General features: G+C 38.8%; 1 protein-coding gene across 1 annotated transcript in view; it reads right to left on the reverse strand.

Annotated features, from left to right (window-relative positions):
• Positions 1 to 2,126: 2,126 nt before the first annotated feature.
• Positions 2,127 to 17,361, reverse strand: part of RBM25 (RNA binding motif protein 25) — a 25,754-nt gene continuing 10,519 nt past the window's right edge. Inside the window, exons 7-18 of the mRNA XM_010182675.1 lie at positions 15,780 to 15,833; positions 15,434 to 15,517; positions 11,530 to 11,810; positions 10,456 to 10,624; positions 10,050 to 10,139; positions 8,355 to 8,428; positions 7,064 to 7,214; positions 6,395 to 6,719; positions 5,435 to 5,709; positions 4,896 to 4,994; positions 3,622 to 3,669; positions 2,127 to 2,528 (exon numbers count right to left, since the gene is read on the reverse strand). Of these exons, the coding sequence (XP_010180977.1) occupies positions 2,436 to 2,528; positions 3,622 to 3,669; positions 4,896 to 4,994; positions 5,435 to 5,709; positions 6,395 to 6,719; positions 7,064 to 7,214; positions 8,355 to 8,428; positions 10,050 to 10,139; positions 10,456 to 10,624; positions 11,530 to 11,810; positions 15,434 to 15,517; positions 15,780 to 15,833 (1,743 nt within the window). The 3' untranslated portion in view covers positions 2,127 to 2,435. The remainder of the gene's footprint in view (positions 2,529 to 3,621; positions 3,670 to 4,895; positions 4,995 to 5,434; positions 5,710 to 6,394; positions 6,720 to 7,063; positions 7,215 to 8,354; positions 8,429 to 10,049; positions 10,140 to 10,455; positions 10,625 to 11,529; positions 11,811 to 15,433; positions 15,518 to 15,779; positions 15,834 to 17,361) is intronic.

Genomic DNA, 17,361 nt, shown 5'->3' on the forward strand with positions numbered 1-17,361 from the left:
CACTGATTTGAGTAAAAGGTAAACACTGTGACTTTATAAGGCAACATTTTGCATTCTGAAAGAGGAAAATTTAAGTACTTGCAGAAGCCAAGCCAGAGATGCTACAGTGAACATTCCTTCCTCCTTCCACTACTGAAGAAAACCTCAACTTGCACAAAATTAGTTTTAATATGCCACAACTGCTTCTAAATACTTATTTACCTGGATAATTAACACTCCAGCTTAACTTTTAGATGTGTTCCTCACCCAGATGCCTTTAGTCTCCTGAGGAAAAGTACAAGCTTCTGCATAAATAAAGTAATAGGTGAATATATAGCTTTGGTGTAGGGCAGAAGAAAATACACTGAAGTTTCAGAACCTGGGCTTTCACTGAAGGATCTCAACAAGGACATTGGGCAATCTGTCACACACAGTGGCATTACAATGTATTTGTCACATTTGGCTTTACTACTACTACTGACTGAGAGAATGCCACATTAGCAGGGCAAAAAGCACTCCCTCTTCTCTGCATTTACTACAAACAGAGCAGGTTTTGAGTTTATTTAAAATGTGGAGAATTTTTGGTAAATGCTGATGCAAAACTGTATGGTGAGAATGGGGAAGTGATTTCTTAGGGTAATATCAAGTTGCAGAAAAAATAAGAGGAAGATTGCAGCATATAAGTATGTAAAACTAAATATTCCCATACAAACTCATACAAACATCTGAGCATTACACTTCAAGTTAATAACAACATTTTGTGGTGTGTATTGTAGGGATGAGAAAGAACAGACTGGGATCACATCTGCATTTGCTGGCTTCTGGTCACCTGTCAAAGCAGGAGGTAGTTTAAAAACCCCCCACCCCTGATCTGTGAACGCTTTGTTCATTCAGAAAACAGTGTTAAATATAATTGCATGCTGCACAAGACTCCAAAAGAATGTCAGCCCTTAAATCAAATATATACATTTTTAATATTTGAAATATTTACATGGTGGAACCTTTACACGATCCCATTTGTTAAGAACAGTGTTTTCAAGTGTCCTCTCCAGATACAAAGAACTGGTAACTCAAGGTCACAGTTATGTTTTCTGAACAGGTCAACCTGTATCCTTCAGTTAAATACAATATAGAGATACTGGAACACCTTTACTTAATTTGTTTGCTCTTAAGAATTGTGTTTAAAAATTAAAAATGTTTTTGAGATAGTTTGCTCCCAGGAACACAGTCCTCCTGCAATCAGAACAGCTCGCAGCACATTATCGATTTGTCTTCTTACCCAGGTATGAGATAAAAAATGCAGTTTACAGTACATCTCAATTTATACCATACCAGCCTATTTATAAAAACCCATATGAACAAGGCAGGAAAACCTCACCCTCTTTTTGTGGACAACAGATTGCTTACAGTAGAAAACAAAAGTTGGGGCTAGTTTAACAGTATGGATAAAAACAAGACTTCAGCTTTGTTTGGGAACTTGTAATTCAGATTTTGTCAACTGCTATGGTCAGTGACATCCAAACAGGTATTTTTTTCCAAATAGTAAAAAAAAATACTTAAAAAATAATTTCTTTAAAAAAAAAAATCCATCTGATTAATTTGGAGACAGAAGGGATAATAGGGAACAGCTAAAATGAAACTGAGCAGAAGGTATCCTAGGTTTAAACAAAAAATAAATCATTAAATAGCACTTACTGAATTGAGATCCTGCTCTTGTTTTAACTGAGCAAAGAATAAAAAACTTCCTGCAATTTGCACTTTCTATGAAGGAAGCAGAGTATCTGCAGGAGATTAAGTTCCCAGCTTCATTAGTAATTAAATGGACAACAAAGTACCAGGACTGCTGCTGGCTCACATCAGAATGAAAAGTCTGAGGGAACTCCTTTTCCATCCAGAGTCAGATGAGGGGACTCAATGAATACACAAAGCTGTTCTGTGATGGTAGCTCAAGCCACCTTTTTTCCCCAATTGTATTCTGATCATTCCTTAAATAAAAAGAGGGAGAGTATGCAAAAGAAAAAAAAAATAAACCAAAACAAACCGCTGATAAATTTGCCATAAAATCATTTGTCTTCATCTGTAACTGAAATAGTTCCACGTTAAGTGCAAACATTTTGCAAAACAGGGGCTTTCTTTTTTCCTTAATATTTACAAGAATCAAAGTAACATAACAAAATTACCAAGAGAGCATGTACAGTAGCTGCAGCTTATAAAACATACCAGTAATTGTACCTTGTGAATTATTAAGAGAACCAATGCAGGATTCAGATACCTAACTGAGAAGGGGAACGGGGGCCTCAGAGCAGAGGACAAAAAAATTCACATTTTCTACATAAAAAAATACAGGTCTCAAGTCTCTGAGAACAGAGAAAATTCAAAGTCTTTGAATGATGGGGGAAAAAAAAAAAAAGAGAAGCCCAAAATTGAAATGGGACCCTAGAAGAGAGGAGAGCACTTTATTTCACTAGACCAATCTTCTTTGCTTCTGTCTCGTATATCAACAACCTCCACATTTTGACTATGAAAACTTCAGCTTCTTCATCTAGTACCTGTTGGGAATACACATTTTATAGTTATTTTTTAGGTCAGGCACTTCAGTTATGAAGACTAATGCTACACACATCAGACTGCAAAGTGGAGGTAGCGTCATACAAGTTAAACCTGAGTGAGGCACTGCATTGAATTTGTCTGTCCTGCATTTATCACCCTACTTGACTAGGCTCTAATTATGTATTTGTATAATGCAGCTGCTGAGCACTAGGAGATAAAGAGTACCACTATCCTCGTCTCCATAAATGGCTTGGAAAGAAAGAGAAATAGCAGGCTTGGGAAGAATGCAAGAACAGGACATACACATGTGGTATTTTCCCTTAACTCCTTCCTAGTCTCTGTTCATTTTCAGCTTGGAGCTTCCTTGAATGTTTATTAAGTAATCCCCAGACCTATTTCTCTTCCTTGAGCTCATTATCCAGGCTTTTCTTGAATCCATGCAAACTTCTAGCATGCACACCGCATCTCAGGAAGTTCGCCAGGTCACCCACTGGTCACACCTAGCACAACCCACTAACTTGCAATATGAATCTGGCTCCTATGACCAACTTTGCCTCCAAGTTTCCTTATAGGAAGAGAGTGAACAAGTAGTTTTTATTCACCTTTCAGTGCATGAAAACATGGTGAAACAGCTTTATTTAATAAACTTTCTCTCTTCCAACACCAGGCAAAAAAAGTTTTTACTCTTCTACACAAAATTACCTTTTGCTCACTAATTAGGAATAGACCACTAATTATAAAAATCTAGTTACAAGACTGAGACGGAATAGAAGTTTATACTTCTGATAACAGTTCTGTTGCTGTTGATTCTTACCTCTACTGTTAGGGACAGAATTGTTTGTTTCACTTTTCTAAATAATGAGAAATTCTGAACAAAGATCATGAATATCTACCTAGATGTTGTAACTCCAAATTCATGTCCGTGCTAACATGATCGGTTTAATCAAAACGGCTTTCACATCTAATGCACGTCTTCTGTGCATGCTATGTGAATGCCAAATATTTCTGTTATAGACTGCTACAGTATTGCACAATTGACTCTTAGCTTCAATATAATGTAAACAGTATACCAGTTACACAATTTCTGCTTACCATGGCAACATCATCCAGTATGCTCTGTGGTGAGCTGTGAGCCATGACCTGAAAGAAACAAATGTTTTTAGACTGAAAACTCAAGAGTAAGCCACACAAACATCTTTGGAGAAAAAAGCAGTTACTTCCCAGTATTAGCCAGGGCAAAAATACACATTAAACTACATCAGATTCCATCATATGAATGCTAGTTTATGGCTGGTTACTGAGGAACAAGTTCCAGGAAGCTCCAGAGATTCAACAGGTCCTGTATTTGCTGGCTATTCTTAAATCTCCAATTAAGCTTTTCCAATTTAAGGAAGAAGCTCCCCTTCCTTCAACAGTGAATTCCTAATGGAAGACAAAGGCAAAATTCTGCCTGTATCATTCTTCCTAACTGAATTTTCTATTAAGTATTCTAATCATATTATTCTTTTTCAGAACCAAATAAGTTGTCTGTCAAAACTAAAAAGTGGCAATTCTTAAAACATTTAATTTTAGATTGGCAAATATTCAACTTCTGCTTTTCACTTTCTAACCACCTGTGCCACAAAACTGTCACTTGCTTTGCCTCTCACATGGCAGCCCTAGAAGATAAACCAAGACAAACCATTATGAATTAAGTACCATGAAAGCTGAAAAGTTTTTGAAATTCCCTATTGACAGAAAGCCAAGAGTTGTCATGACAGATTGAAAAAGAAAAGTTACTAGAATTTAATTTGTAATTTGATGGAAGAAGCTGCACAGTTTCAGTTAATAGAATTTAGTTTGTAATTTGATGGAAGAAGCTGCACAGTTTTAGTTTAAACAAGTCAGCAACAACTAAAAGGTATGACCTCTAATGCTAACTCTAAAACCTCAGTACTTGCTTACTGTAAAGCTGTAACAGCATCTAAAAATTATGTAAAAATCAAGCTACTGGCTTTTTACCCCAAAGTTCACACAAATCCCATTTTAAAGTTAAAAATGTTAATGGCAAATAGGATCTGAACTCTGAAATCTAATGATAAAACTTATCAGTTGAAACAACTGCTCTTGTCAACTGCTCACTTCTTCAATCCAGTTCCGTATGTTTATATCTAACAGAGAGCATCCAGCATGTGCACGTTGTGCATAATCATTACAGGAGGTGACTTGTAAAATATCAGCGTACATATTGATTCTCTGCTGACCAGTATCACAGAATACAGAGAAGCTAAGAACAGATTGCCCTCAAACACAGATACTGCAGGTATTGTCGCAGCTTAAACAGGGAGCAGAACCCAGACTTCACAAAGAAAGTGGAAGGTATTAACCTTAGAACAAACGAAGTCAACTAGTGTGGCTTCTTCTTCACCAATATATTCTATGATTTTCTTGTTGATCCATGGCCTAATTCGACGTTCCATTAGTGTCTGGAAAAAAAGCAAACAAAAACAAATTTCCATAAACTGTAACTGTGCTGAAACAATACTGCCAGAGAAGCAGCTAGAAGACCCAAACAGCTATTTAGCAAAGGATACATTTTCCTATAGCAGCAAAATGCTATTTGACATCTGCAAGTATTTCTAACAGCCATTCAAACATGTTTTTACAGGACCTTTTTTTCCCCTTCCATAAAACTGCTGGACAATTTGTAGCTATAATTCAGGAGAGACCAAACAAAAGCAAGCAAACATACTTCAGAATTAGTACTATATACGAGCAAGAAAGAAAGTACTTATGTTTTGTTCCATTTCATGATGCTGCTCCAATCCACTGGAGTACCAAGAACTTCAGTTTTCTATTCAGTTCCAAGGTTTGTTTGGAAAAAAAAATACGCTTTTTTGTGAATTGTTAAAAGAAATCAACTTACCGAATCCACAATTGACCAGTCAAGAGGATAAGCAAAGAGCTCTGGTTTTGCCGTGGGAATCTTTTCAATGAGGCTCTTAATATGTTTGCGTTTTTCTTCCGTGTTGACACTGCCTTTGAGATTGCTTTTATCTTCTTCTCCATAATCCAGGGGGACAAGTTTCCTTTTCCGGGGCACGTCATCACTGTCTTCATCATCAAATTTATTGAAAACACTATCCACAGCAAGCTTCTTTCTTTTTACAGCATTGGGCTGATTAGGACTATTGCAGGCACCTACAAATCAAAAACCAGAACAACATATTCATGAACTGCAATTGAGGTTAGTTTGCTCTTCACACATTTCTGGAGAGAATATATATTTGTATGTTACATAAATATATGGGAATGCCTAGGATCAGCGTTTTGATGTCTCAAGTTCTGTTATAAAAATGCCAAAGTGGGGTGTTTTTTTTGGACACCAGAAAAATTGTCAAAGCACTACAGAACTCCACACTCATGTTTCATTTGCAATTGTCATCAATTCACTGTGCTACTCTAAGAGGAAGGAAAAATAACCTAACTCCAGTTTTCTTTTGAAACAGTCTTTGTGAATAAACATAAGTTGTATCTAGGGCTTAAATGTAATGTATACTTACATCAATGAAAAGTTGCAATGAGTTTTAATAGAGCTATTTAAAGATTTAGTAAGATGAAAAAGAACGTGGAAATAATTCCAGCTCAGAGCATTCCTAAAAAGCAAGTCTTGAGGATGCCAAAATTTCCCTCCCTTTTTCCCCCCCAGATCTATGAAAAGTATCTTCCAGATAGGAGAAATTCAAGCACAGCGTATCTGGATAACAACAACTTGATACAGGCGTGTCAGAACACACAATGCATTTGGAAAGCTACGTGGCTACTTAGGTTGACAATTTTTTCATTCTGATCCCATATGGAACATTAAAATAAAAGGTAAACTTGCCCAATTTGAGGCTAAGCCCTATTTTGGGCCGATGCTCCTCCGGCTGCTGTTGATCAGGTGAATTTTCATGAGGGATAATAATGCCGCAGGGAGATTCATCACCAGGCGTGTTAGGGGTTGCATTTCCACTAGCAGAAGAAACAGATGGGGCAGAACTGATGGGTCGTAAAGTCGGTTTAAGGCAGGGCTTTTGTTCAGGCTCCTCCTCTTCTTCATCTGGCTCTTCTCTTTTTTCCTCTTTCTCTGCCTTTTCTTCCTCTTCCTCCTCAGACTCTGGCTCTTGTTTTATTTGTGGCTGCCTACGCCGCTCAGCCTCCTGCTCCATCTACAATGACACAGACAATTAGCAAAAAAAGCAGCTCTCTCACAAACAACGCTGTTTGAAAAGAATCTAAAGATCCTCTGCTTCCTGAAGAAGTCTCTGTTAGTCAAGAACAAATACATGCAACTACTGCCATTATAATCAGAAATGCTGATTAATCCAAATTCGGTTTTGGACTCCATTCAAGCACAGATCTGGAAAGTTTGTTTGTTTCCAGTGTTCTTACAGCTTATCTAGACTTCTTGTAAGAAAAAGTGAACATATCAGACCTCTTACACGATTTTGCTCAATACCATCAGAATACCAAGGGCTCTTTTATTTTTCCTGTCAGACCAACGGCTACTTACCCTTTGGAGTTCTGCATCTGGATCTGGGTGTCCTTCTGCCAGAAGACGCTGCCTAATTTCTTCTAATTCTTCCTTTTCCCTTTTCCTATCCCGTTCATCCGCTTCCATCTCTTTCTCCCTGTCTCGCAGCCTTTTCTGAAGGGCACTACCCCTACAAAAGATGGATTTTGTACTTTAAAGAACATTCCAATGGGAACCTTTGTACCACAATACAAAAAATACCCGATACACATATCTTCCACTAATTGAAAATGTAAGAGCATCTGGTGACCTCTCAATTTTAACAGAATCTAAGATACCACCTCCCAACAATACTACACAGAATTTACCCCATCACATTAAGAAGATGCAGAGAATGTGACTGCCAATCATAGAAAAATAATTATTTTATACTTGACAAAAACCAGTTCTACTAAATTAGTTTGATGCAAATTTTTGTTAGCCCAATGGTGAACGATCTTCCCTATCCTTTACAGCGTTAAAAAGCTTGTTCTTCGTACAATTTGCAGTTTCACAGAATATTCAGAATCACAGAATATCAGGAGTTGAAGGGACCTGGAAAGCTCCCCCAGTGCAACCCCTGCCAGAGCAGGATCACCAGAGCAGTCACACAGGAACACGGCCAGGGCTTTGGGTGTCTGCAGACAAGGAGACTCCACAACCTCTCTGGGCAGCCTGGGCCATGCTCCATAACCCTCACACTGACAAAGTTTGTCCTCATCTTCAGCTTGAACCTCCTGTGCTCCAGCTTGGGACCACTGCCCCTTGTCCTGGCATTGGCCATCCCAGAGCAGAGCCTGGCTCCTTCCTCCTGACACTGCCCTTTCCAAATGGATCCCCAGGAATGAGGGCACCCCTCAGTCTCCTCTGCTCCAAGCTCAAGAGCCCCAGCTCCCTCAGCCGCTCCTCAGCAGGAGATGCTCCACTCCCTCCAGCATCTCTGTGGCCCTGCTGGACTCTTTCAAGCAATTCCCTGTCCTTCTTGAACTGAAGGCTCCTTGTTGTGAATTTTTGAGAGGCATGCTTGATCACTTCTCTCTCCCCCCATCGTCTTATTTTGGCACTACACTGACAAGAAGGAGCAGCTACTCCCAAGCATTGACAAGTAGCAGTAAGGAGATTCCCTTTTCCTTCTGGCACTTACCAAGTGACACTGAAGTACTTGAGATAATTATATGACCCTTACATCGCCATATAATCACTCAACTATAAACTCCATCAGCCTCTGCCAACAAACCCCACAACTGTGTTAAAACTAACAGTGAAAATTTTACTGTCAGGAAAGACAAACCTGTAGTATTTTGGATCATCTCTGTCATCATCATAGTCTTCTAAGAATTCTTTTAACCGTTTGGCTTCTTTCGCCTGCAAGAAATTGAAGCGTAATATTATAAAAGGATTTCTGGTTTTCTTTCCAAGAGTTAAAAAATATAGTAATATTATTATTAAGTTAATTTAATATCTACTACGCTTCAAACTGGAGTTTGAGACAGAAAATGGAAAAGGTTTGCATTGCATCATCTTACAGGGATCTGTCAACTTGCTATCGTATGTTGGACAGCAGGCAGCGCATCTGTAACAGTCCCTGGGATCACGTCTCTGATTTGCAGACTGTTATCAGCATTTCCAAGAGTTTTTAAATATACTTCCCTCCCTTTTCTTTTTTTCCCCCCTCTTCATCACGGAAGAAGACTGAAGTTCCTGTTCTTCAAATCCGTAAGTCTGGTATTGGGTATTTTAACACAGCAGCTTAAGCATATTTATCAGTACTGTTTTGTTTCAAGAGCTGTGCTTTTTAAATATTATTTTAGTTATGCATAGAAAGAAATCTAACAGATACTTCTAGGATAACCACTCTCCTGCTGTGTTACTAAACAAAACCACGTAGCACTGTATTAAGGCACAGGCCTAAAAGTGAAGGGGGTGTGGGAGATAGAGAATATTTTCCCCACTCCAATAAAATGAAGAAAAAAATCAAACCACAAACACCCTAAAGCCATTCTTCAAGGAGAATATAAATTAGGACAGTCTAACCTGTGTCCCAGCAATATCTTCAACCCAACAGTCACATATTTCTATGGTTTTAAATTCAGCACAATATTTAACACTGCTCTCTACAACTGCTATCCACAGTTAGCATCCAAGAGGATTATGAACAGAAAATACCCTCGAGTCATTCACAAACATTTTCTCTCCTCTCAAGCATTTAGGGGGTAAAATTGGACTCCATGTAGAATAACTTGGTTTCTGATTTTATTTAATTTTTTTCCCCTTTGCTGTGTCTCTGCATATTTTGCTTTGAAGCAATTCCCAATCCATCTCCTACTTAGAACTCTGTCACGTCTCCTCTCCTTCTCTGGGAGCATTATGAAGTGATACAGCACCATCATAATTTAAAATAACCTCTTTACACTCCAGCACAAGCCTATGAGATTACAGAAGCATCTATATCACAAAGGTGTCTTTTCAGACACAACTTACAAACACGACATCGGTAACTGTGAGCATTTCACAACTAATGAACTAGAGACAGAAATTTACTACGTGCTTAGACATATTATAGAATATTATATTAGACATTATACAAGGTTCAGGCACATGAGCAGCTTGGAAGTAAAAAGACTGGTCTAGTTCAGCCTACACAACACAGAACATATGGTGAGCTTTGCTACAGATCTGACACAAACGCAGGTTACAGTTGTAACAGTACACGATGACCAAACCACAGTATTTTGCAACTGCCTACCTCTCATTCTTTCGCCTTCACAGGACCAAGCCACTAGGCTTTGTTTTCCAGACTCTCAAAAGCACTCCTACTTACTGGACATCATCTGTTACAAGTCTATTAACTCGTTTGCATAAAACCACACGTGGTCTTTATACAACATGAGAGCTCTACCATAAAGACAGCAGTAGAATGATCCATTCTAAACGGGACACAAAGAACAAGGGGGGGGGAAATGACACGTAAAACTGTAAGTCTTACCATTTCCCTTCTTCTTTCTTCTTCCCTTTCAGCTTCTTTTTCATATTCTCGACTTTTCTTCCGTTCTCTAATTTCCCAGTTTTTAAGACGCTACAACAGAAGAAAAAAGTACACGCTCCGATATCAAGAATGATAAGACCAGTGGTAGTACTGTGAAGTTAGTTTGGATTATTTTTTTAACCAACCGCATGAAAATTCAGCACGTTATTTAAAACACCAGAATAAGAAGCCCAAAGTTGTTCTGACAGTGACTTACATGTTGTGCCCCAATCAATGTAGTAAAAAGATTAAGAATATATTTAGGAAAAGAAGAGGGAGAAGCAATGTTGTATTTTATAATGGATGACTTATTACAACCCCTCAGAAACAATCTTTTCCTTGAGGAACTTTAAGAAGCCCAGCCTACCTCTTGATACGCAGCTTCTTTTTCCCGCAGTTTCCTCTCCAGTTTTCGGCGTTCGTAGGCATCTTCTTCATCCTCTTCTCGGTCTCTCTTCTTATCCTTCTCCCGTTCTCGCTCCCGTTCTCTCTCCCGTTCCCGCTCTCGTTCTCTTTCCTTGTCTCTGCTTTTTTCTCTGAAGGAAGAAAGAAGTCCAAAGTTAAGCACAGAAGCCTCTCTCTCCACTCAAATTACTTCACTTCAAATGCATAACGCACTATTCATAGCACCTTGCAAGTTATTCTGCTCCTGCAGCTGTACAAGATGATTAGTTGATACAGCAATGGACATAAATCAATACTTCTAATATATTCAAAACCCCACTTACCTAAAAGTAGTTCTTTGAGCACTAACAGTTAATAGTGGTATCTACAGAAACTAAGCATGAGCACATAGCAATTCTTATCAGACTGTGTCAGTAGGTCCCCCTAAATAAGTGACAGCTAAAACCCTCACAAATAAATGGTATGCTTAATAAACCCTTCACGTTTATAGAGTTTACAGGCAACTTGACAAAGTGATTTAACAGCTATTTTTTCCTGTGGCGAACAGGGAAAAAGCAGCATCTAGAGCCTGACATGAGTATTTACAGTTTAAGACTGAAAGAAGAATCTCCTTGCTTTTATTAAAGACAAAGCAAAAAAACCTCCTAACAACAGAAAAATCCCATAACCCCTATACCATAGGAAAAGGCAAAACCTACTTAAGCTAAAAGATACTGCAGACAAAAGAGAACCTCAAGTAGGAGTAAACCCACCCATGAAAAAGTAAGAAAGATTTGAGACAAAACCACAACGCTCAAGTCACGGCTGGGTGGTTGCTTACTGCATACTGCAGTCTTTAAATCCCTGTGCTGTGGAAGCAATCAAGGATTCTTTCAATTTACGTAAACTACAACATTTTCTAAATTTTTTATTTCCTGTTTTTACTCGTGACCTCCCAAAACGCCCGTTCTCTTTTGAATGGCAGCTGATCTGCTGAACTACACACTTCAACAGCACTGGGAAAAACTGAAATGAAGAGCGACTCAAGTGCATTCACCTTGATCTGCTCCGGTCCTTGTTGCGATCCGAACTCCTCTCACGATCTCTGTCACGGTCTCGGTCTCGTTCGCGGTCTCTGTCTCGGTCCTTAGTTCGGTCACGATCCCTATCTCGTTCTCGTTCACGTTCCCGTTCCTTCTCCTTCTCTCGTTCACGCTCCCTCTCTCTTTCACGCTCCCTCCTTTCTCGTTCACGCTCCCGTTCCCTTTCTCTTTCTCTCCGTTCTTTTTCAATTTCCTGTCTTTCTTTCTCCTTTTTGCCTTTTTCCTCCTCCAGTTTCTAAAAACCAACAAGAGAACTTTCATAGTTAATTCTGTAGTTATAGGAACCGGATATTCCCCGGCGCAACACACAAGGCTGGTAATGGAAAAAAACCCAAAACCGCCACTGATTTTAAAATATTAAATAGGGTTTGGTGGGTATTTTTTTGGAACTCATAAGTATGAAATCAAAATGCAGCAATCACAAGACTAAGTTTCGTGCAAAAGCATAGATCTACACAGACCAGCAATCTCCAACCTTAGCAGAGTGGGGCTGGCCTCGTATTCAAGCTGACTAAACCGCACGTACACAGTGCACTGCCAGTCACGATTCAGGTGGGCAACAAATTCCGTTGGCCCTATTAGCCACTCGGGTACAGGCAAAGTGAACTGCTAGCTGATATTATTAAATCCATTCAACTAGGAAAATACATTCCAGTGTAATGCTTACTGGGACAGTGAGTTGTTTCCCAAGAAGTCTTGGCAGACCAAAACCGTCCTATATGAAAACTCGGGTAAAGAAATTTATCCACTTACACGTGGTGCATGTGGTTAAACAGTGAAGAGAGCTGCAACCTTTCCCCTTTTCCCTCCCTACAAAAGTTCTAACAGTTCATTGGTAAGAACTGGACTCTGCAGAATGCAATCCTTAACTTCCACCACTGTAAGATGGAGAGAGTTAAAAAAAGGTTGGAAATAGCTCTTTCGAAACACAGAAACTAAAGGGTTACCTGCTACAGTTTTACTAAAATTTGTACAAAATTGCCACTTTTTTTTCAATTAGAAACAGTTCCTATGACCAGAATTCCTATAAGACAATAGAAAATACATCAACAGAATGATAGATAAATCCATCCTTGGAAGCAATTGTTATGTGTTAACTTACAGATGCTGTGCTAGGACATGGACCGCCAACACTGGATTAACCTTGCCTATAAGCTATGTTTCTGGGAGGAAGAGCAAGTACACGGTTCACAAATATACCAAATAACAACCAAATATACCAAATTTCAACCTGACGGATGCCAGAATACCACTTTTTTGAACAAATATTGAGCAGAATAAACAGGTTTATCCCCTTTGGCTCCACGTTTACCATCACTGAAATGAAATTAAAAACTGGAACAATGAAACAGCATTTTGTCTGGTTTGTTTGTTGTTTATTTTTTTTTCTTTTCTTTTAAACAAAGCATTTAAGACAACTTTAAAAAGCAATCTTACCTGGTAAGTTTTCTTCTGCCATAGGCACAGGGACCAGAGAACCGACAAAGGATTACAGAAATAAAGCTAATTCACTAGTGATTAATGTATCCAGTGAAACTACACTGCATTGATAGCACAATACAGGCAAACCAATGTTGGATACATTGAAATCACAAAAGGAAAAGGGACTAAAAATGGGAGGAATTGGTAGAAAACTGATATGAAAAAAAACCAGAGCTTAGATTCTACAGTATACACTGGGCTGAAAACCAATTTCTACAGGGTTGTATTTCACCAGGGGGCTTTACAGTGTTAAACCTCAGTACGGCCAGATGTTAAACTAGGTGGTCAACTTTTAAAAATCCAACTTACCTCAAATTTCATATACATTTAAAGAAAAGTTTACATACTGAAGTGGTCGATACTTACAGGTTATCTTAGATGTTCCACTAGAAATTTCTTTGGTTGAACTTCTGCTTTTTTGCCACTCAAAAACTTTTTTCATGGCGAGAAAATGATTTCTCAAGAGAGTGGTTTGGAGTTTGTTTGTTTGTTTTTTAAATATAATCAAACGTTTAAACATACACACATACATAAGTCTTGGTGTATTAAAATCCATTTTGTAGGTCCACTTTCTTAAAATCCAATTGAAAAAAATAAATTGCTCTATTTTGTAATCAAAATCTGACCTCATCAACTTCTATCAGCCTAAATAAGAGAATCTGAAGGGGTAATGGGATGGAAACAATATCAGACATACTGAAGTAATGAACAGAAATGAACAGGTAGAAGAATTATAAATCTTACCTTGAGCTCTCTTCAGACTCGTCCGTGCTGTAAATGGACGCCCCCTTCAATGCTGATACCCTGACAGTCTGCGGTTATCGTTTTATAAACTCATACCAAAAACATGCAAAGGTTCACTGTGCTCACTAGCCAGCTGCTAACGATTCAACAGCCCCTTTTAAACATATCCAATATACACAATGACTACTTTCAGGTAATTTTAAATGTTAAGAAATCCAAAATAGCCCCCCCCCCGATAATACAGATTAAAGGCAGTAAAGTGCCCAACAGCTTCTGAAATAACGAAGCAAGTTTTTTGTTTGGTTGGTTTGTTGGTTGTTTTGTTGTTGTTGCATCTTATTACTTGTTTGCATCTTAGTACCAGTGACAACTTGGGGCTCAGAACTGAACACAATTCTACTGACATTTCACCACTGACCAGTTTCGCGTTCAATTGCTGAGCTTCTCCAGATGATTTCTCCTCGAATTTTTCCCCAGACTTTTATCTCCAACAACTTCAGTAATGAGAAATACTGAGTACGTGTACATACAACAACGTGTAGTCACTTGTGTTTACATCGATACAGCTGCGGGAAAACACGGTACCATCTCCAGTGACTGCATGTGGTAAAGCTGAGTAACACGGGCATACTTCACCTTGCTGTACCTTCAACGTTTTCTTTAACGTTGATTTGGGGGGTATTTGGAAATGTAAGTGTGTGCTCAAAAGAGGAGCTTGCCGATAATTCCCTAGGCCAAGGACCATTCCAGTCTCATTGGGGGGAAAAAAATAGTACCACCTTTAAGCTAAACATTACAAGAAGAACATCACATGCATGGTTGTGCTTTACTACCCACAAGTATAATTTTCCAAAGCAGAAACATTCACAGATGCACTAGCAGTAATGGAAACTTCTATGAGTGGGAACCCTGAGGTGGGACTTGATGTGCACAAACGTTTCCAAGCCAGTTACCCCTTTGCATATTTTTCTGAGGGGGCATCCATAAGTATAATAAAAAACAGAAGCTCATACTTACATCCTATTCCATGTTACTTTCCAAGCTGTGAGTTTCATCTTGCATTAGTCACCATATGATCTCTATCATAATGGTGGGGGTCAATGAATAGATTAGCTTTATGGGAATTTACAGTTCTTCCATGCATCTAAAGTTTGGTAAGTCTGGTAACCACTGACCTAATTTTAATCTTCCCCCACTCTTAACTTAGAATTATTAAAATAAAAGACTTAAATTTAATTCACGTCTCAACTCTTCATAAAATCTTGGATTATGTTACAAATATACCTACAGAAACACACTCAAGTGTATGTCTTATACTGCAGCCCCGTTTAGCCTTTAGTTACAAATAGCTTGACTTAATGTATGTGTAGAAACTTAAGTTGCCTTTATTCACGTTAAAGTGAGAAGACTGCAAAATACTCAGTAGCAATCAAAGTCTTAGCATAAAGATGTCACGGGCCACTTTAACGTGGTAGTTGTCTTTTTTGACTTGTCAAGAACTATATGTATATTAAACCTAATATAAACATAATTTTAAGTGATACTGTAATGTAATGCTAGATTTTATAATAGTGGTTTTTTTGGATTTTGAAAAAGCCTAATTTGTATCAAGTGCAAAAACAAGAATACTACCTTGTGTGTGTCTCTGAATTTACTGATCTCTCTTGATATCAGGTCTCTTTTGTCTTCCTCCATTTCTATAGCATTTATATCCTCCTAAAAAACAAGGGGGACAGGAGGAAAAGCATTAAGAGCCATCTGTACAGACATAGGAGAAAACAAGAGAAAAGCTGAAGGTTAGAATTTTTCAACCGGTCTTGCAAGAGATAAATAAAGTCCTTCTGCAGTACCAAACCTGACAGGCTGATGTTAATGAGTGAAAAAAAAAAATAAATAAAAAAATCAGATGGACAAGAGTCACAAATCTGGCAACTAGCAGTAAACATAGTCATTGTCAAAGCCTACAATGTAAACGAACCTTGGTGATGAGTGGATAAGGTATCAGTGGGGCCACTGGAAATCTGCGGAAAATCTGCGGAAAAATCCACGGAGATTTTTTTTTTTAAAAATAGATTGCACACTACTCTGAAAAAACAATGTTTCGTATGTTCGCACTACAAAGCAATACTGCGTTGCTGCGATCTCATTTCTTTGACTCAACAAAATTACAGAAGAACCTCGCTAATTCTCCCTTCTCTGAGCTACTTAAAATACAGAGTGACGTCTCGCATCAGGAAGACTTCACTGAATTACAGGTATACTGCAGGATATTAGTACGCTACGGTAGCATCACAAACAAGTCTAAGCTACGCTTGCCAATAGAAGTGATCGGTATGTTTGCAGTGGGTAAGTCTTGGTTTTATTTACTCGCTAATTCGCAAAATTTGGTAGATTGCACCTCCTCACTAATAGTTAGTGCGAATTAGCGAGGTTCCCCCGTGCTTGAAAATGAAAAACCAGATTCCACTCACTCTCAGTTCCCCGCACACATTTTCAACTCCCCCACATCAGTCATGCCTTCATCCACAGCTACCAGCAGACCCTGCTGCTAACACCAGCAGGAGTCTTCTTCACACCGAGCCCTTTAGAGGGCAACAACCCAAAAAAAGCTGGCAAGTTTCCCACCCCTCACCCCCCCATATATCTGCATCCATCTTCCCTTTCCCCCCACCCCCTCCAGTCCTTCTCGCCCCTCTCCTTTAAGGACAAGGGAGCAATGAGCTAGGACCATCTCTTCACTCCCACCTCTATCCACACAGGCCAAAGATGGCAACTTTCAAGTTTCTTTTTCTCCTTCCCAGTATGGGAGGGATGATGGGGTGTAATTTCAACCCACGAGTGCTACGTATTTAAAAAGAGCTTATTTGTCTACTTGACTAGCTCAGATTGGTCAAATTCTACGTTGTACAGAGCTAGCAGAATATCCCTCTGTCCCAGGGACACACTCAGCACCCAGCTCTTCCACGGCTGCAATGGTCTCTTACAACGTTTAACTACCTGGCATTATTCATGGCCAGATATATAAATATCTACGTACCCACAGCACAATACACATTGTAACAATGCTTGTAACAAAAAAAAAAAATTAAAAAAATACAGCTGATAGCATTAGACAGTGACTCATTTGTAAATTTTCATCCAATAAAGCATCTTCTCCCAAAAGGAGGGAGAGGAAAGAAAAACAAATTCTCAGCTCAGCACTTTGGTATCTCAGGTCAGCCGTGGCTACCAATGTTGTGAGGAAGATACACTTGCTCCCTGAGGGAGATGTCGCTTCTTGCACCACACTTAAACCTCACAAGCATTTGAAACTGCATTATTGCCTTGGAAGAGGTACTTTGCAGAAGACTTAAGTGGGTAAAAAGCTTGGTCAAATAATTTTCCAGTCTCTTTCATATTAGGTGCAGAATGGTAGGTGTGAAAGCCCATTTTCCCATGGTTAGAAACTTGGCTGGAAAAGCTAAGTCTGAGTTTGCTCATTCTTATTCTCCCTTCTCCAGTTTGTTTTAGTCCATAAAAAAAGTAATCCATAGAAGCAGGTCTAAACCAGAACATTCATT

The sequence above is a fragment of the Mesitornis unicolor genome, unplaced genomic scaffold (assembly GCF_000695765.1).
Source record: "Mesitornis unicolor isolate BGI_N332 unplaced genomic scaffold, ASM69576v1 scaffold2234, whole genome shotgun sequence".
Lineage (NCBI taxonomy): Eukaryota > Metazoa > Chordata > Aves > Mesitornithiformes > Mesitornithidae > Mesitornis > Mesitornis unicolor.